Source organism: Pteropus vampyrus, unplaced genomic scaffold (genome assembly GCF_000151845.1).
Source record: "Pteropus vampyrus isolate Shadow unplaced genomic scaffold, Pvam_2.0 Scaffold394, whole genome shotgun sequence".
NCBI lineage: Eukaryota > Metazoa > Chordata > Mammalia > Chiroptera > Pteropodidae > Pteropus > Pteropus vampyrus.
In genome coordinates, this window is record NW_011889175.1 from 1,251,529 (window position 1) to 1,271,954 (window position 20,426).

Here is a 20,426-nt window from a genome sequence, read left to right on the forward strand (position 1 = left end):
TGAATGAATCATCTAAGCGACTACTACGATATTTCTTGTACATTATGCCTAGAACAGGAAAGGAGGAAGGGAACAGGAATGAAAGCTCTACTATTCTTCAATCTCTATTTTCTAAATGAGCATCTTGGTACTTAAGTAGATGGAAAGGACAAAGTCTTTGTGCTGGTTTTCTGTCATTCCAGAATTAACTTGTATCCTACAGCTTCTTTTAGAACTTTTGACAAAGAGTACATAATAATAACCTACTAAAAAGAGAAATTATTGATTTGAAAAGCTGTTGAGGAAACTGGCCTTAAGAGTTTGGGGAATGGGGTCATAGGAACATGTTGGTCACTTTTAAGTGTTATGGCTAGTTTAATCCCTGTTTCTCAAACTGGGATATGAATACCCTTAGGGTACAAAGTGATATGATTCCGGGGTACTTGAAGCCACAAGATAAACATGACCCAGCTTCTTGGAGCTTCAATTGTGCTCATTGAGGGGGCGGTGAGTTAAGTAATTTAACTGGTAAGTAATTAAAAATTTTTTATATTAAATATATATTTTAGGAGCATAATGTGCACTGTGTATGACTGGCTTAAGATTACACAGGTCTTCAACTAAATGGGGCAGAGGTGCCTGGGAGTGGAAAGTGTTCTTTGTATAGGTACTACAGTGGAAACATTTGAGAAGCAATATTTTTGAGCTCTACCATCCAGCTCCTTATTTTGTACCCTGTAGTATCCTACTATGGAATATAGAAGTTAAATTGTATTATATGGTGCTTGTTTGCTTGCATACATGTTCCTACACATGCCTGACTTCTGTAAGCACTGCACAGATTGGTAGATGGTTTTAGATGGTTGGACCAAGTCAGAAATATTGTCAGGACCATTCCAGTGATATAAGAATTGTAAGGGGGAAGCAGTGAGCAGAATCAGTTCTAAAACTATAAATTTTCTAAAACAATTTTTAAAACAATGTCATGTTAACTTGAGTGTAATTAACAATTTATACTGATTTTTGTTACCCTCCTCCACACTTTATTAAGTAGTCATAATGAAATGGCTAAATCCTAAACTGTGGACCTTGTGACTCCTAAAGATAATTATTGAAAGGCATCTGTTAACTTTTGTGTGTTTTACCATTACTAAGTATTGTTACTAATGTATTACTCTTAATGTAAGTGGCACTTAAAAATTACATTTTCTATGTTGATAATGCCTGCTTTTCGAATACAAGTTTTATATTTAAACCTAATCGGTTCTAGATATACCTTAGTGTGACTCTCTGTAATGATATGAATTGGATCAATTCAGATATTTATATGTGCTCTGAATATCTATAGTGTTTATTGAATATTTGTAATGTGCTTATATCATACTTTGAACACTTGCGTTTCTACTTTGTGCCAGCCACTGCATTAGGTAATAGGGATTCAAAGATGAATGAGAAAAGGATCTTTTTCTTGAGGGTCTTGAAGTCGAGTATGGGGCAAAAGTCAAATATGGGGCAAGAGATCTGTAAATGAGTGTTGTAGATGTTCTGATAAAAGTGTGTTTAGAGTCCAGGGAGGGATGGTCAGCTACAGGCGTTAGTGAAAGATGTTGGAAAAGGCTTTCTGGTGGAGAGACCTTCATCTAGGTGTATTAGGAGATACAAAAGGAGCATAAAATTTTATTTTAATCTTATCAAGGCATCAGATCTGAGCTGTGCAGCCTAATAGCTGTATGGCCTTGGGCAAGTTTGCCTTCCTTTCCTCATTTGCAAATTGACATATATACTTTGTTACAGGTTTATAGGCAGTTAAATGAGTATTGTAAGGGGGAAATACATACAATTGACCCTTGAACAACACAGGTTTGAACTGCATGGGTCCACTTATACATGGGTTGTTGTTTTTTTCCCAATAAATACCGTTAGCTCTAATAACTGCAGATCAAAAACAGTGTTTTTGCATTCCCTGCCGTGGACTGAAAATACTGTTTTTGATTCACAGATGGGAAAGGCTGACTGGAAAGTCAAAAATTAACACTCGGATTTTTGACTGTGCAGGGGTCAAACCCCTAACCCCTACATTGTTCAAGGGTCAACTGCATATGTAACTAACTACAATGTGCTATATAGAGGTAAAGCGATGGTCTTTAAACTTTAGCAGTAGTTGGTAATTGTACATATTTTACATTTAACTGAACAAATGAGTTAAGTGATCTAAAGTGGGACTTTATGGATGAGGAAATTCAAGTAATCAGAACATTTATTGAGCAGTAGAGATAGATAAGTAAACAAGGTCACATCCAATTTTGGGAGTGATGTTTGACAACCACTTAAAAGAGCTGATTGGGAGGAAGACTTAACCAGCAAAGCACTTATGAGAAGTTTTTTAAAAATATAGTACAAAAAAAAATTGTTATGGAATAAAGTAAAGAAAAACCTAAGTAAAAACCCGGGGCATAGCAAGAACTCAATAAGTAATTGTTTGAATGAATGAATGCCTAAGGGAAAAAAATGAAATGCAAAGACATCAAAACACTAGTCAAAACAAAATAAAAAACTAGTGTTGGTAAGGTGGTTAGGTTTGGGGTGATTTTTCTTGGTTTTCTATAGTTTGTATAACAGTTATAATACAAATAGTCTCCCCTCCTTCCCTTTTTTTTTTATTAAATCAGAATTACCAAATATTGGGACTAACATTATTCAACAATAGAGGATAGATTAAATTGATATATCTATATAATAGAATGTCATGCAATCATTATACATAGCTATATATGTATAATGTACATTATGTATGGAAAATACTGAAATGGAGAGATATTTGAGACATACTGCATAAAGCAGATTATCAAATAGTGTGCACAGTGTAATCTCATGTGAGTAAATATGTGTGTATATATTGGTAGGAGAGTGGATATAAACCAGAATGTTTATATAAACCTATAGATTTAGTCTTGCTTATATAAGTTTTCTTCTATTGTATTATATATTTTTTTCCCTTGTTTTGTGGAAGGCAGTTATAGCCGAGAACCAAGAATATATTGCTTCCTGAATTAATCTATAAACTTTTAGCTGAAGCAATATAATTGAAAGCCTGGGTTTTCATTGGACAAGCCAAGCTTTTGGGTTTGTAGTTGTTGTTACTGTTTTTGGGGGGAGTACAAATTCAGTAGATTAAGTAGGGAATAATCCATGCAGAGAGATAACATCACGTACGAAAGAAAAAAGAATGTCAGAATGTGTCCATATGGAAAGAGTAGACCTTGTTTACTCTTTTGTCTTTGGCACATCACCTTTTTCTTTCTTTCTTTCTTTCTTTTTTTTAATTTTAACTTTTTTTTTTTTACCACCACTATTCATCTATTTGCTATTTGCTCAAACACAGTATACATGTATAGTGGTATCAGAATTGTTAACCTACACTTCCACAGGAAATGACTTTATTAACTACAGTAGAGTACTTATGTATAGTTCTTTTAGTCCTTAGTCTTACAGTCTCTACTCATTTTCTAAGTTACTTAAGTAAATGTTTCCCCAACTCCCTTCAATGAAGTTATGTCACATCTGTTAAGATTCTTTTTTTTTTTTTCTTTAAATTTATACCTCCTTCACCCACTTCTCCCACCCCCACTCCCTGCTTCTGGCAACTTACAATTTATTCTTTTTATACAATTTTTATATAATTTTTAAAAAGAAAAGAATCTGGTACACAGAAGCTTTCTGATAAATATAACGAAATAAAAGGAATTTTTGCCTAATTTACTCTGGCAGTAAAGTCTAAACTTCTTGGGTGGATTGGAGAGCCTTGCTACAACGCTTGCAGAAGTGCAGGTATGAGGAAGAGTAACAGGAGGAGGGTACTGGCAGCCATATATCTGCCTAAGCGTTAGAGGGAATTGAAGTTGCAGAGATAATTCTTACAACTTTCCTCACTTAAACTTGGTCTTAAACTTTTTTGTATCATCCAAGTAAAGTTTAGTTTTATTCTTTGGAAAAATCTAGTAATTGTAGAATAATGCTAGAATCTAAAGAACCTTTTTAATTTCTTTCCTCAGAGATAAACACTAATAATAGTTTGGTGTGCTCCCTTTTGGGTTTTTTCCTATGCTTTTATGAATGGGCATGTACATATAATACACTTTTTAAAACAAAATGTAATTGTGCTATGCCAGTGTTCTATGATTATCACATTCAATATAAGCACATGGGGAGAAATATTTCAAACAGTACAAAATGGTAATGGTGAAAAGTGATAACTATCCACCTCTGATTCCTCAGTTTTCTTCCCCAGATGTAATAAATATTACCAGTTTTTTTTTTTATACCCTTCCAGAGAAAATGCTATGTATATATAAACATTTATTTGTGTATCTTTTTTAAAAATCACAATTAATATGCTATACATGTTCTGGACATTTGATTTGTTTTTCAGTCTTTCGCTGTTAGAGAAAGATACTCTAGTGGATATCCTTGCATATAGCTCTTAAGGCACATATACTAATGTCTGTTGGGTAAATTTGTAGGAGTTGAATTGCTTGTGTATTCGTAGAAGAAGAAATGCATGTACAAAGACTGAGAAGCAGCAGAAGAGAAACCTAAAATGTTCTGCTATTGAAAGCAGTTTGGTATGATTAGAGCAGAGTGTATGAGGCTGGACACAGATCTGTTGATAGGGCCCCCTGCAGTACCCTGTAGGCCTAGTGAAAGGGTTTAGACTTCAGCCTAAGAGTTTTGCATGAGAGGTTTCAGAAGGGAAGTGTCCTTGCTGAGAATGAGTTTACATTTTAGAAAGTTACGGCCACTGTGAAAAAATGGGTGATAAGGGAGCAATAGGAGAAGCAGGGAAACTAGTTGGAGGCCATTGCACTGGTCCAGGCAAGGTGTAATGCCAGCTGAATCGCTAAATTCACTAGAATCGCTGTTTGTCTAGTTTTATTTTGTTAAACTAATTTGGAATCCTATCCATCTTCTTTTATAACCTTCTTCATGTTATATGTTAATGAACATTATCCCTGTTAGATACCTTTTTTACTTCAAATTACTGGGAACGTACTTCTCTTATTGCTGGATGTTAAGTTTTCTAACCTTTTTCTTTGAGGACCTTAGTTTCTTGTTGTTGGCTCTAGCTTTTTGCCTCTCTTATTCCTCATTGTTTGAATTATTTCTGACAAGAGTAAATTGACTTTGAGTGAGAGCCAAGTTAATTTTAAATTTGAGAGAATAGATTTCGAAATGTCTTTTTTTTTTTTCCTAATCTATTCTGAATCCTTTTTTGATCCTATTTTCGAATATTCTCAGTAGTAGATAGTTGCTGATTTAGGACTTCTAGATAAGTATACATCTTAGCTAATGGCTAAGGAGATTATCCTGTCAAGTATATAGCTATTTATTGCTAAGAATTTTTTACACTGAAACTAAATCTTCTGTTTCTTATTTTGAAAGAGGTAGATGATACACTAGCTTTCCCAACAAGGAAGGAGGAAATAGAGTCCTAGAATGTCCTAGGTTAGTGAGGGCTTTTGAAGAAAAAAGCTGCTATCTTAATGCTCTGTGCAGTGGGTGGGGAGTTATGCAAACAGTGGTTATACCTTGACTTTGAGCAGCCTTCTGGTTTAAAACATAAACTAATGGAGGGAGAACAGAGCCAGTCAGGTAGATTGTATCTTATGTTTATAGCATTTTGCCTGACAGGAATTTCTCTAAAATTCTTGGACTTCAGATATAAGTGCCACTCAACAGAGTGGTTGGTATACATTAGCCATCTTCATCTAAATAGGTTTCAGAGACTTCTGCCTGATTTCTGGGTTACAGACAAGGGGACTGCAAAGCTAGAAAACCATCTTTTCCTTCACTCTTGTATACAGCCTCACTATATGCAGCTGTTAAAATTGTCAGTCTGATTTTTTTTTTTTTTTTAGGTGAAAAGTGGTGATCCTTATTCTCTTCTTACCTATAGGAATTTTTCTAATGGTAATGTAAAAAATACATAGGCTGTTAAAGCTAGAAGTCATCTGGCACTCCCCTCATTTTACAAATAAAGCTAAGAGGCAAAATGGTATACAAAAACAACATGGAGAGTATACATTACTGCCCTCAAGTATACTATACCTATGCACTGACACAAGATTTTCAGTATGTATTTGTCAGAATTTTTTTAAATACCATCACCAACTTTAAAGTTTATCCATATGTACAAAGTATGAATAGGTTCTGGCTGTCACTGATATTAAAGCCTTGGTATCTAATACCAAGACTGTTGAGCTTATTTATCTCTTTCTGGATAACCCAGGACTTTTTCAGAATCCTTTAGTGATTCCTCTGTGATAAGAACAGACAATCCTTGGAGGCTGGTGTTAGTTAGCACCTCTATTTTTAGTATAGTCCATTTGAACCACTGAAATTTATAGATTATTTCTGCCCACTGCTTTTTACTTGTTTAGGTAAACCCTAGCATAGCATATTCACTATCGTAAAGCAGATACAGGTATTTTATATTCACAGAGGTATGATACACAACTATTCTTAATAATAGAGGATACTCTCAATTGTTTTAGTATTTCTTGTGTTTCTGTTTTATTTATGTCTTGTAACTTTCTACTTCTACTTAAAATTTTTTGTCGTAAGTATATGTTGAGACTATAAAATAATAGTGACTTGATTTCCTCTTGGGAATAAATTTTATAATTTTTTTTTCTTTCTGGCTCCTTGTCAGACAGGGCCTTTGTTCCTTCTCTCCTTTTATAAATATATAATCCCCCTCTAATTTTTTGATCAAGCTACTGTATTTCCTTTTTCCCTATATTTGTTTCCATATTTCTAAGGAGTAACCAAATTGATGATTACTTGTTTTCATAATCTGATATTCAAAGTAACATTGTTTCTTTTGTTGTTGAAACTTCTGTGTGTCTTTGTTCCTATACGTGTATATCCTTTTTCAGATTTCTTTTGTTCTGTCTATGGAATAACACTTTAACTATTGTCCATATTTTATGCTACTATACAGTTTACTCATTAAAGATACCTTACTTTTTTTTGATATAACTGTTTTTTTCTTTCTTTTTCTTTTTTTTTTTTTTTTTAATTTTTAGGCAAGGCAACTCTTGTTTGACCTCACAGATTGCAAGGACCTTGTCAGCTTATGGTCCCTTATTTTTTTTTATTTTTTATGCCTATAGCACCTGATCTTCCTAGGTGGTCTCCCATACAAATACTAACCAGGCCCAACCCTGCTTAGCTTCCGAGTTCAGACGGGATCAGGCTTATTCAGGGTAGTAAGGCCGTAGACTGATATAACTATTTCTTGATCTTTATTCAAAGACAAGATGTGTTGCCATTTTTTATTGCCATTATTATGCCTTTGGTACAGGTGTGCATTGTTAAATTTAAGCTGTCGGCTCCTAATTTAACATTGACCTTATAGGGACACCATTTAACAAATAAAAATTGTCTTTATTCTACCAAATAGCCTTCATGAGTATGGGGTTATAGAGACACTAGAGCAGTGGTCACATGGTCACTGATAACACATTGCAAAGCATGAGTTCACTCTGTTATTATAGTCCATTTCTCTTTTTTTTTCCTTTTTCCTTCTGCCATGTGTTGAGTTTATGCCATACCATCTAGAGAGAGCTTTGGTATTAATGGTATCCATAATAGAGGTTAAACCTTAGAACTTTTTTCTTGAATTATACATTCCATTACTGCTTATGGGAATCATGTTAGTTTTGAGATAGACATTGTAGATTTATTTTCATAAGCAAAAGTTATTTGTTTTAAAGAACGAACCAGACATTCTCATAGTAGAGAATCGTGAGTATTTGAGTAGCTTGGATTTATGTAGACCTATATTTAGGATGAATAACTATTGTATTTTAGGTCAGTCACTTCTAAGCCACAGTCAGCAGAGATTTTGTATCAGAATCATCTGAGGACTTTTGTTTGTTTGTTTGTTTTCTCTTTAATTCCACCCTCTCCCTTCCACCTCCACCCCTGACCTTTGGATGTTGCCGTTTCTCTTTTAAGAACTGGATCTCTGAAGGTGGGGTGTCTCCCCCCACACACTCACGGCATGCACCTGGGGCTTGGCGCACCCGGGGTATGGTCTGGTGAGCCACGAACCCAGGACCTTCTGCATATAAAGCAGATGTGCTAACCATTATACTATGGAGCCACCCTGGGGACGTTTTGAAATAAAGTCTCTCCCACTCTGGACCTAATGAATCAGAATCTCTGGGATCTATGTATTTAAAAGCTCACCAGGTGATTCTGATACCAACCAGGTTTGGGAACCACTGCCCAGGTAGAATGTGCCCCAAAGTCCATCTATTTCCTATTAGATGTCTAAATTCTACTGTGCGTGTGTGTGTGTGTGTGAGAGAGAGAGAGAGATTTATTCCTTTTTATAACATTTATTCAAGGTGATAGACTTGTCACAGATTCCCACCCTTTCTGCTATTCCCAGTGATAAAAGACTGTAGGACTGCTCCAAAGACAGTGTAACTCTGAACTGCTTTCAGGGATATAGTCAAGGAAGTGAGGCATTAGGTTGCCGTATGCCAGCAAAAGTGTTATTCAGGCTATAGAAAGCAGAGAGGGACAGCATATGCTTGAGAGGCAGCCTCCAATCAGTGCAGTAGCACTAGCAAGTTGACTCCCAGATAAGCTTTGTCTTCTGTTTCAGTTGTGAATGTTCAACAAGTGAAATAAACAGGCTACCCTTGAGCGAGAACATGGCCCCTGAAACCAGGATACAATAACAAATTTGAGATGGTTTAGTACATTTCCACTCAGTTACATTGAATATTTTTGCACAAAATTTGTGTAATTCCTCTAATAAGTTTTTTCCATATACTGTTTTCTCTGCTAGGATGCTGCTCTCTACTGTAGTCTGCCTAGCAGGGTTCATTTTACCCTTGAATGAATGTCTAGCTTTAGCTCTTCCTCTCTTTGAAGCCCTCCTGCAAAAGAACTCTTTCACCTCTTTCTGTGGTAGTTTCACTGTGTTGCCATTACAAATATTTTATTAGGATGTATTTCCTAGATTCAAAGCTCCTTAAATATTTTTTTTCAAGTAGCTGTTAGGATAATTGTTTTGACTACCTTTTAATATTAACAATTAGGGAGAAGGGACTGAATAACAACAACAAAAAAGTGGAATGCTCTTAACTTTTTTTAACTTAAGAGCTATTTTATTTCCCTTTTAATTCTTTAAAAAAAAAAATTGCCCCAAATGTTCTTTTTAAAATTAATGGCACAGAACAGGGAAATGGGGTTGTATATGTGACTGAGTTAGGTGAGTACTACTTTAGATAAAGGCTACTTCTGTTTCCTATCACTGTGAAATAAATGGTCACTAATATTTTTCTGCTTCTCAGACTGAGTCATCCTTTCCACCCAGCTCCTCCCCATTCTTTATTGTAGTCTGCAAGTTTCCTGGTACTCATTCACAGCTATTAATGGTCATGATATTTTGTTTTGCTGTCTTTTAAGCTCTTAAGATGATGGTGTATATATTTTCAGACATAGAGTAAAATAGTTATTTTATTTGACTTTTTAAACCTAACATTTGTTCCAGAAGGGTAATAATTTTTATTCTTTTTTACTAATGCCTCTGTCTAATAAAATTCTCTTAGGATTTCCTTTCATTCTAAGAAGAAACTGATTATCTTTAATTCCTTTTTTCCCCTTTCATAATGGCACTTAATGTTCCCTACAGTCAGTGCTGAACTAGGTTTTTCAGTCTTCTGGGTAATACATTCTTCTAATTTAAAACTCTGGAAAAGAGAAAGCTACAGGGTATCTCCTCTTCTCTCTGCCTTCTAATGATGTCTAATGGTTTTGTATTGAGCAGTCTGAATCAGGCGAGTTGTTAGGTGACCTTCATGGTAGATTGTTTCAGAATGGCTGGGGTTATGGAAGCTTCTGGGGACTTGGGGGTACTATTTCTTCCCAAGAGTGTAGACAGATTTCTGATCTGCTCCATAAATAAGTTGGGGTTTTTAATAGTATATTTAAAAAGTTGTGGTTTTGTTTATAAAATACTCCTGGAAATTGTCCTTCTCTACTATCTTATTCTCAGTACACATGTATTATTCTTAGTACATGTATATTTTATAATAACCAATATCCCCAAATGACTAAACTCTGCAGTGGTAAATATTAAAGGTTATTTTGGTTGTTTTTCTCTGGGAAATACCTGACATATTTGCTATATAGCTATATAAATGGTGACAAATTACTGTCTTAATGTCTTCGAAAATTAGTATATTCACAATTAGCTTTTATTTTTACATGACAAGATTTTTTTAAAAATTTGACCTATAATTCCGTTAGGATTTTTTATTTTCCTCTGACACAAACTTATTAATAAAAATACACTCATATAGTTAAGCTTCCACATAGCATATGAACAGTGTTTTGTTTTTCTATGTTCCCTTCCTGCTCTTGTCATGTACGGGAACCATTTGTACATATTTTGTTTGACAGTGTCACCAATATTGAATGTCTTCTGTTTACTGTTTTGTATTCATTGCTATAGAGGATACAGAAGTAAAAGACATAACATAGTTCCTGCCTTTATTGTTAAGATAATAGTCTATTTGGAGGAAAGACCCAGACATAGAACAATATACTACAGTGGGGGAAAAAAAAAAAAAAAAACTTGAGGTCCATCTGCATTGGTCAAGGTTGAGAAGACTGATTTAGGGGATGGCTTGAGCTGAGAGGGGACAAGATAGTATGTCTTGTGTGGAAGATGCCTAAAAGGTAAGGTTGGATGTGTAGAAAGGATGGGAACAAATTGTACAGAGCTCTGGGAGTAAAGCTGAAGAACTTGGCATTGATTCAGTAAGCCTCAGTCATTATGCATTTTTCGCACCTCATTTCAGGAAGAGTTAGTCTGGCAGTGATATGCTGGACAGACTAGTAAGAGAGACCAGCTTGGGAGGCTGTTCTGTTCCTTTTGGGCTCTTCATTTCCTCTTTCATCCCTGCTTTGGGTCAGTCAGCTGGTTCTATCAACTGGTTGCTGCCCTCATCCTACAGAAATTCAGTAGTTTATCAAATAAGTCATTTTTGTGGGGAATGTTTATCTAGGGCTTGTGATTGAGTCTAGGAAACTGAAATGTCCTATATTTGTTCACCTAACACGTATTCATTGCTTCCTGGGGTGCCCTATAAGGAAATGGAGGAGCATAGCAGCTAGGTTCTGTGCGTGCACGCATGATTTGTTTTATTTAATCTTTATGACAGACTCCAAAGTGCATACCATTATTATCTCTGTTTTGTAGAAAAGGAAATAGAGGCACAGAGAGGTGGCATATCTCACTCTAGATCACACTGGTAGTAAATAGAAGAACCAGAATTGGGATGCAGGTCTCTAACTGAAAAGCCTAAGCTCTCTCTCTTTTTTTTTTTTTTTTTTTGCCTAAGTTCTTAATGACTATTCCATTCTGCTTCTCCTTTTTTTATTATTATTTTGTATTCCTTCTAAAATATGGAACAAGTATTTTCCTCATGCTGAGTATTACATTAAAACGTGATTTGTAATGTCTGTATAATATTCCATTTTGTAGCTGTATCATTCATTTTGATTGATAATGTTCTTGTAATCTTGGTATTCATCTCAGATTATTTCTGGGCATAAGGTCTGAAGTGAGATTACTGGATTACAATTAGAATATTTTTAAAATACCCCATTCATATCACCAGTTCCCTTGCTGATTTCACTGCACCATGACCAACATTGGGGATTATCCTTTAAAACAGGCTTAGCAGTAAACAGTATTTAATAGATAAAATACCGTCACATTATTTTAATCTGCATTTCTTTTAGTGTTAAGGAAATTCAGTTGTGTTTTTTTTAATTCATCTGCCATTTGTATTTCTTGAGTTATCTATTTGTGTCCTTTGCCCAGTGTTCTCTTTTGCTGTTCGTCTTTTTCTTATAAATTTTTAAATTACTTATATAGTAAGGATATTAATCCTTTGTTATATATATAAGTTGTTGTTTTTTTAACTTTAAGGTGGTCAAAATCTTAGCAATTTCCTCTGGCTTCTATTACCTATGCATCTAAGCACAGAACCTTCCTCATTCTGAAATCAAAGGCTATTCACCTATATCTTTTTTTTTTAAGGTTTTGGGTTTTATTGTTTTTGTTTGGTTTGGTCATTAATGTCTGTCTCATAGACAACAATATATTCCTGATGGATTAAAGATATAACACAGTGTTTTCTAAACAGTTTTTTTGGTACCTTTTATGAAATAATCCTCTTTTGCCCCTAATTTAAAATGACAACTTTTTATATGCTAGGAAGTTGTTCTGAATTCTCATGTTTAAGTTGTCTGTGATAGTGACAGTACTATACTGTATTATTGTGGCTTTGTAATGCGTTTGGAAATGAAAGGTTACCTTCATTTTTAAAAAATTTTATTGTTATAGTCAATATCTTGTTTGTTTTTCAGACAGATTTTTTTAAATTACTTTATATAAAATAGAAAGAATTAACATCTTTACAATGTTTGTCTCTATTTAGTGAGGTCTTTTATGCCTCCTGGAAGAGTTTTGTAATCTTCAGATAGGTCTGCATATTTTGGGTGGAGGTTATTTTTATTTTGTTATGTTTAAGAATGGTATAACTTTGTCATTTTTTCTGTATTTCCTATTGTCTATATATTTATGTATACTGTATACAATTTCATGTTTATTTATAGCCCACCTTGTTTGAAAAGGAATTTAAAGAAATGTATAGAAAATACAAATAATAAATTACATGAAGTCAAAACTCCAGAAAATACCAATTAGAATAGAAAGTTATTACTACACAGTTTGAGAGGGAAAAAATGGTTCAATGTGTGACCAACTAAAAAAATAGTAACACAATCCTATTACATAGGTCTTAACAATGAAAAGAAAAAATTCCTTAGTTGAAGAAAAGCTTTTCCAAGCATGTAACCCCAAATGAAATTTCTCCCCCATATCTTTTAGTGTAAACCAAGGGCATAATGCCAAAACAAAACTTGGTGAAAGCAGTTCTGTAGAGGATAAGGCCATGTGATTCAGGTATACCAAATAATCTGATAGTTTGGCATAATTCTGAGATGAAGCCTGGAAGAGAATGCTGAATTCCACAGAGAGGTCAAGTCAGATAAGGATAGAAAAGTGTCTTGGATTTGCTGGCCTCAGAGGAATTCAGAGTATTAAGGAACAGAAACCAGATTGGTGAACTGAGGCTTGGAAGAGAAATAAAGGAATGGAGACAGCAAGTGTAGGGTTGAGCATGGAGGGAATAGAGAGATGGCAGATGCTAAATGGTCAGGTGGAGTTAAGGGGAGTTTTAAGATGGGAAAGATTTGAGCAACATAGAGCTGGCAGAGAACAAGCTGAAGCAAGAAGACAGGGCTGATCAAGCAGGCTCCCCAAGGATGCAGGCCACACTAGTGGTCTAGGAGCATGAGCGGCCCTCAGAGTCCTCTGCGTTGGAGGCTAGACCTCTGCATCCTCCCACTCGGGAGGATGTTTTGGGGCTAGTTTTCCTCTCTTCCAACCCTCTCATCCCCTGATGCAAGGATCACCCTGCTTTAGTCTGAAGGAACCTTCTCCTGCTCACCTTCTACCCAGAACTCGAATGATTAAAAAAATGTATTCCTAAGCTTCACTTTTTCACCAAGATGATAGAAAATACAGGAAGGATCTGGTCTTCGGAGTTCCATTTTATGTGTGATACTGCGGCTCAGAGGACTAACCTGCTTTGGCAAGTTCATTTGGTTGATTAGTAATAGATTAGTACTAGAGTTCAGGTTTCTTTATTCCTCATCCAATGCCATCGAGTCAAAGATGACAGACAAACATCCACGTAGAGACATCCTTTAGGCAGTAAAACTGAGATGCATGTGTGGATTTGAAAGACCTCTGTGTAGAGATAGCTGAAGTAAAAAAGGCTACAGAGAAAGGCTACAGAGCAGAGCTCTCAGAGGCAAGGGAGGAGATCTAAGAAAGGCAGGAGCCAAGAGAGAAAAGAGGCTGTTGAAGGAGGAATATGAGTTTTGTACTGTTAGATGCCAGAGAAACTTGAGGTTGAGGATGAGGGGAAGGCCTTCGTGTTAGTGGTGTGGTTCTTGGTGAGTGGTGCTTGTGGACCAAATAGAAGGACCACAGAGAGCTAAGGAGGGAGTGGAGTCCTTTTTGGCAAGGACAATTTCTTAAAATAGGAGAGCAGAGCCATATACAAATGTATGCAAATTATATGTATAATATAGTATCTACATAAAAAATATATATCCATAAGAGGGAAGCACTGAGACAACACCAGAGTGTGCTTGGTTATTAGGTATAGAAATTATGAACAACTTTTAATAAAATTTTTATGTGCTTCATTTTTCAGATTTCTACAAATAAACTAACATACTTTGATAATCTGGAATAAAAAGTTGTGTCCGGGAAGTAAATGTAAACCTCCTTTTAGGGTGTTGATCCACAAGAAGATTTTACAAAACTTAGAAAACATGGCTGACTCAAGCAAGGAAAGAGGCAGAGAATCTGAGAGTGAGTCTGTCTGTCTCTCTCTTTGTCTCTGTCTCAGAGAAACTGAGTGGAAGCAGGAGGCAGATCTGAGTCCATAGCGGAATGGTGGAGATAAGTCAGAGATAAGAGGGTTGCGGGAGTGGTGACACAGCTGGGAGAACACAGTCCCCAAGGAGTGGGGAAAGAGACCTTGTCTAGTTTATTAGGTTATTGATTCTGAGAAGAGACTCCCTTCTGGAGGAAGTTAGGTAAAGTTACCCACAGCTTGAGGGAATGCAGTGAGATTTCTAAGGAGTGCATGGAAGAAAGATGGCTCACTTACTTTGTGTCTAATTTTTCTTTATAAAAATAGAAGCTACTGCTCTAAGACCCTGAGGAGATGTAGATGTTCATGGACCTTATGCCATGTGTTCACAGTGAGAGAGAATACTCTTTCAGTTCAACTCCCTGGCAACACTATTGGTTTCAATTTATACTTCTTTGTACTAATTCTTTTCTACCCGGCTTATAATTTCCTGACCTCTTTTTGGTTGGACTTTTAAGTTCTCAAGATGGACAAGATGGATTTTTCTGTGTTCCAAATTGTTGTATGCTGTACAACCCCACGTAGCTCAGAGATTACCTGTTTTTTTCTCCACAAATTTTATTACAGAGAATGTATCTAAATAGCCTGGGGATTAGGTAGTGATTTTCTGGCAGAGCCAGCATTAGCATTTACAGCTTGTGAATTTTTGTTCTTTGTCCTTTGTTACTTTTCCCAAGAATGTCACAAGGTGGATGGGTGGATGGGGCTTTTTCTTTGTTCCCTCACTCCAACATTTGGAGTTGGATCTTTGCTGGGATACTAATTTTGAGACCTTTGTGTTCTGGAAAACATTTTTTTTTTAATGTGTGAAGAGTAATAGTACAAAGTAGTACTTCTTGGATACATAAACTCAACTTCGGGATCTAGTAAATGGAACTATGGGTCATGTGGGGGGCCTAAAGTTTCTGTGTTTCTAACAAGTTCCAAGTTTATGCCAGTGCTCCTGGTTCTCAGACCGTACTTTGAGCAACAGAAGTATAAATCTGTGCTGTCCAGTATGGTAGCCCCTAGCCAGCCACATGTGACTGTTGAGGACCTACAGTGTGACTAGTTCAAATTGAGGCGTGTTATAAAGTATAAAATATATACCAGATTTCAAAGGCTTATAATGAAAAAGACTATTAAACTATCTCACTAACTTTTTATATTGGTTATATTTTGAAATGATAATAATTTGGACATATTGGGTTAAATAAAATAAATTACTAAAATTTCACCTGTTTCTTTTGACTTTTTCAATATGGCTACTAGAAAATTTTAAATTACACATGTGACTTCCATATATATTTCTGTTGGATAGTGCTAGTGTAGAGCATTCCTACTCCAAGAATAATCCATGTGAACAGTATTGCTTACATAAAAGTAATTAGAGTTAGAATCATGCCTAAAGTAGTCTTTCATTATCAGAAATAAAAAAAATCTTGTAATAAAAATGGTAGCACATCAATGATCAGACATTTTTTATTTATAGTCAAATTATAAAGCACTCTTAATGTTCCTGGACCCTCACCTTGTACAGTAGCATTTTGTTATATTTGACCTAATGTTAATGAAACTTCTAGTAAGAGGCCTTTGCTTGAGCATTGTAGTATTTCCCTCTTGGTTGTTGAGAACAAGGGATTAATGAAAGAGGGTAATAGCAGAACAAATCAGACTGACAGTCCAGCAACCCACGAGGTTTTCCATCAGCCTTGATTTTTTTCCGTGCAGATGGTGGGGTTTGCTGAATCTGTCCAGAAATGTAGGTTGCTTCAAGCCTGGCTTTTGCCCTCAGTGACTTCACAAGCCAGCTGGGGAAATGGATCATTTTGAGAAAAATGTAAATGCAAAATAGTGTGGTTATTTTATCAGCAGACACATTCAGAGAAAAGTAATGGCTAAAGAGCAACAAGTCATAAATTCGAATAGGTTATCTGAAGTTAGATAATGAGGGGCCTTGAAAGCCAGAGGGATATTACATGTATCATGCATCTCTCCCTTTTACAGATAAAGAGACACACTTTCTTGTGGAAATCAAGCACTATTCTTTGTGAATATAGTAAATCTTAATTTCCCCTGCCCAGAAAGCAGTATGCAGTTTCCCAGTGCCAACCAGTATAGTCTTCCTATTTTGTCAGATAAGTCCAAACAGTGGCCACAACCAACACATCTTTCTCCTATCTCTTTTTACCCTTTTCTCTGTCCTACGCTTTAAGCCAGCTTTTGTTCTTTCTCATAATCAGTTCCCTCATATTTATTCTATGTAAGGGTACAACCCCTTCCCTGCAAAATACACATCACTCTGCCTCTCAGTATCCTGCCACCCATGTTTCAGGGTTTCATTTAAATACACATTTATGAAGCATCTTGATCTCACTCCTGATTAGGTAGGGCTCTCCAAATCTAGCTTTTACCTTAAGCCATTATACCTATTTTCTTCTTTGTTAGACAGTAACTCTAATGCAGGACCAGGCCTTGCCCACCCTCTGTGGTCTTTGTGCTGCCTTTCAGGTGTTCTTGGACTAAGAACCTACTCTGACTCTTAGCATGGGTACAATGTTAAGGTGCCCAGAGAACTGGAGAAACATGCCGCTTAAGTAGCAAAAGCTTTGTTTGAGACTAGGGCAAGAATACAAAACACTTTAAATTTTAATTTTGAATTAGCCTTGTATATCCTTGCAGTTTTTGTTAACTCATATTATTGCTATCAATTAGATAATTTTTCAGACCTATCTTACACTTAAGTATCTGGGTACTCGTAGTACTCACAAGACTTAAGAGCCAGAAACTATATAAATTGACTGATTTTTTTTTTTTCTGTTTATTATATATTCAGTTAGTATTTATTGAGTACTTACCAACTTGATCACAGTGCTAAAGAAAGAGTTAAAACTACTTGCTATACATGGTTCCTGTCCTCAAGGAACTCATGGCTTTATAAAGGAGAGAGATAACAAATATCAAGTTCATGGTATGACGCAGGAGATGGTGTTGTTTGGTAGCTACAAGCAAAAGTGAAAAAAACACTATGATAATATATTTTCTAAGTTATAATTTAGGTAGAAATAGCGAGTGCCTCAGTAAGTGTTTTTATACAAAATTATAAGAAATGTATAGCATTTAAACTGGTTTTGTTAATCTTTATTATCAGAGATCCAGAATTGACTCTGATTGTCTTATGTTATATATTTAATCATTTGTTGGTTTGAATCAGGATCCAAAGAAGATCTATACATCGTGATTGATTGCTGTATCTTTTAAGTGTCTTTTGTCTATATCAGGATTTCTCAACCTTAGCACTATTGACGTTTGGGGACCCAGTAATACTTTGTTGTGGAGGACTGACTTGTGCATTACGGGATGTTTAGTAACATCTCTAGCCTCTGCCACTGGCTGCTAGTCACACACCCACCCCAAGTTGAGAACCACTTATCTGCAGGTTCTCCCTCTTTCCTTCCAATTTTTTCTCCTTGTGATATACTGCACAGTTTCCTTCAGTCTGGATTTCACTAATTTCATCCCTGTAGTGTAATTTAACATCCTCTGTCACCAGTTTCCTGTTAATTGGTAGTTGGATCGAGGCTATATTAGTTTCAGATTTTTTTGTTTTGTTTGGCAAGACTGCTTTAGAGGTGATGTTTTGTTCTTCCTTCAGGAGATGTAATATCTGTTATGTCTTTTTGTAATATTAACTATTGATGCCTAATTCATCAGGGATTTTTTTTTTTTTTTGCTTGAAAATGTATATATCTTCATTTAGACAACTTTATTTTAAATAACAATCTTTGTTCTCCCTTAATAAAGGAAGGGGAAATGGAAGGTGAGGCGGTTGAAGCCATTGTGGAGGAGTCTGAAACTTTCATTAAAGGAAAGGAGAGAAAGACTTACCAGAGACGCCGGGAAGGGGGCCAGGAAGAAGACGCTTGCCACCTACCCCAGAACCAGACTGATGGGGGTGAGGTGGTCCAGGATGTCAATAGCAGTGTACAGATGGTAATGATGGAACAGCTGGATCCTACCCTTCTTCAGATGAAGACTGAAGTAATGGAGGGTACAGTGGCTCCAGAAGCAGAGGCTGCTGTGGACGATACCCAGATCATAACCTTGCAAGTTGTAAATATGGAGGAACAGCCCATAAACATAGGAGAACTTCAGCTTGTTCAAGTACCTGTTCCTGTGACTGTACCTGTTGCTACCACTTCGGTAGATGAACTTCAGGGGGCTTATGAGAATGAAGTGTCTAAAGAGGGCCTTGCAGAAAGTGAACCTATGATATGTCACACCTTACCTTTGCCTGAAGGGTTTCAAGTGGTGAAAGTGGGGGCCAATGGAGAGGTAGAGACACTAGAGCAAGGGGAACTTCCGCCTCAGGAAGATCCTAGTTGGCAAAAAGACCCAGACTATCAGCCACCAGCCAAAAAAACAAAGAAAACCAAAAAAAGCAAACTGCGTTACACAGAAGAGGGCAAAGATGTGGATGTATCTGTCTATGATTTTGAGGAAGAACAGCAGGAGGGTCTGCTGTCAGAGGTTAATGCAGAGAAAGTGGTTGGTAACATGAAGCCTCCAAAACCAACAAAAATTAAGAAGAAAGGTAAAATGATTTATCCATTATACTCTCATAAAACCAATTTGGAATAAAGCACATAACAGTGCATATGCAGATTATTTTATATTAAAACAGATTTCTTTTTTAAAGATCATGATGTGGGTACTACCTTTTTTAGCCAGTCTGAATGAATTTTTTCCAGATGGAGTACCTTTTAAGTCCTGAAGAGAAAGAAGAAAATATATTAGTGGCGTGAAATAATGTGACAATGTGATTTAGGTTGAGTTTATTTGTAAAAGACTAATAAAATATATTTGTAGAAACTTAAGATTAAGATTAATCTTAACACTTTTAACCCTACAACAAGTAAGTGTTTTATTTTGCATATAGGTGTAAAGAAGACATTCCAGTGTGAGCTTTGCAGTTATACTTGTCCACGGCGTTCAAATTTGGATCGTCACATGAAAAGTCATACTGACGAGAGACCACACAAGTGCCATCTCTGTGGCAGGGCATTCAGAACAGTTACCCTCCTGAGGAATCACCTTAATACACACACAGGTGCTGGATAAGAATGTTGGGGACTATAGTATAGCAAAGGTTAAAACGTGGGTTTTAAGTATCAGGTTGGTTCCAGTGGGAAGTTAAGAAAGATTTTTGTTCTATCTTATGGTATCCTTTTTGTAATCTTGATGTCTCGTAGGCACATAGGCTTAGTTATAAGCAAATGTAAAGAAAATTTATTGGAAAATAACCCCAATTATATAAGGATGGTGATCCAGAAAAAGATTATCTATGGTAATTAACCTGTCATATTTCCTAAAAGTATCACTGTTGTATTGCTAAGGTTTTAACAACAACAAAAACTTCCAGGCAACAATTGCCAGGCACTATGATGAAAAACATTAGAAATAAAAGTGAAATCCTGCCTTTGTAAAAACCATGGTTTCTGGTTGTTTCACCTGAAGGAAGATTAGTAATTTATAATCTCAGAATGGAAAGTTTAAGGCACCATTCTAGCAATTCATTTATTAATTTGCATTCCATACATAGTAAAGGTCATACTAATATTCTAGTGCTAGCTTTATGTTGGCTGTGGCCCGGTCTTGGGCACTAAAGTGGAGAGACACTCCCTGCACACTGGAGCTCTCTTTAGGCCTCTTTGCACTTTCAGTGTTGGCCCCTGGCTCTAAGGGCTAATAACGAAACTTCTTTCACATGTTTCTTCATACAGAATGGCTTTCCTCTATCTAGATTCTCCACCTCATTTTATATGATGACTCTTGTTTTTCATTTGATGTGTTGGTTGTCCAGTG

The 20,426-nt window shown here is 36.0% G+C and overlaps 1 protein-coding gene and 1 pseudogene across 4 annotated transcripts in view; one reads left to right on the forward strand and one right to left on the reverse strand.

The window, feature by feature from the left end:
• Positions 1-20,426, forward strand: part of CTCF (CCCTC-binding factor) — a 41,213-nt gene that overhangs the window by 5,248 nt on the left and 15,539 nt on the right. For 2 of the 4 annotated variants that reach the window (XM_011380480.2, XM_011380483.2), the window contains exons 3-5: positions 395-507; positions 18,366-19,155; positions 19,501-19,671. In XM_011380480.2, coding sequence (XP_011378782.1) covers positions 18,375-19,155; positions 19,501-19,671 — 952 coding nt within the window. In that variant the 5' untranslated portion in view covers positions 395-507; positions 18,366-18,374. Of the gene's footprint in view, positions 1-394; positions 508-14,357; positions 14,519-18,365; positions 19,156-19,500; positions 19,672-20,426 lie in introns of all 4 variants that reach the window. The other 2 variants (XM_011380481.2, XM_011380482.2) reach the window with 2 other exon arrangements.
• LOC111731731 lies at positions 7,143-7,261 on the reverse strand (annotated as a pseudogene).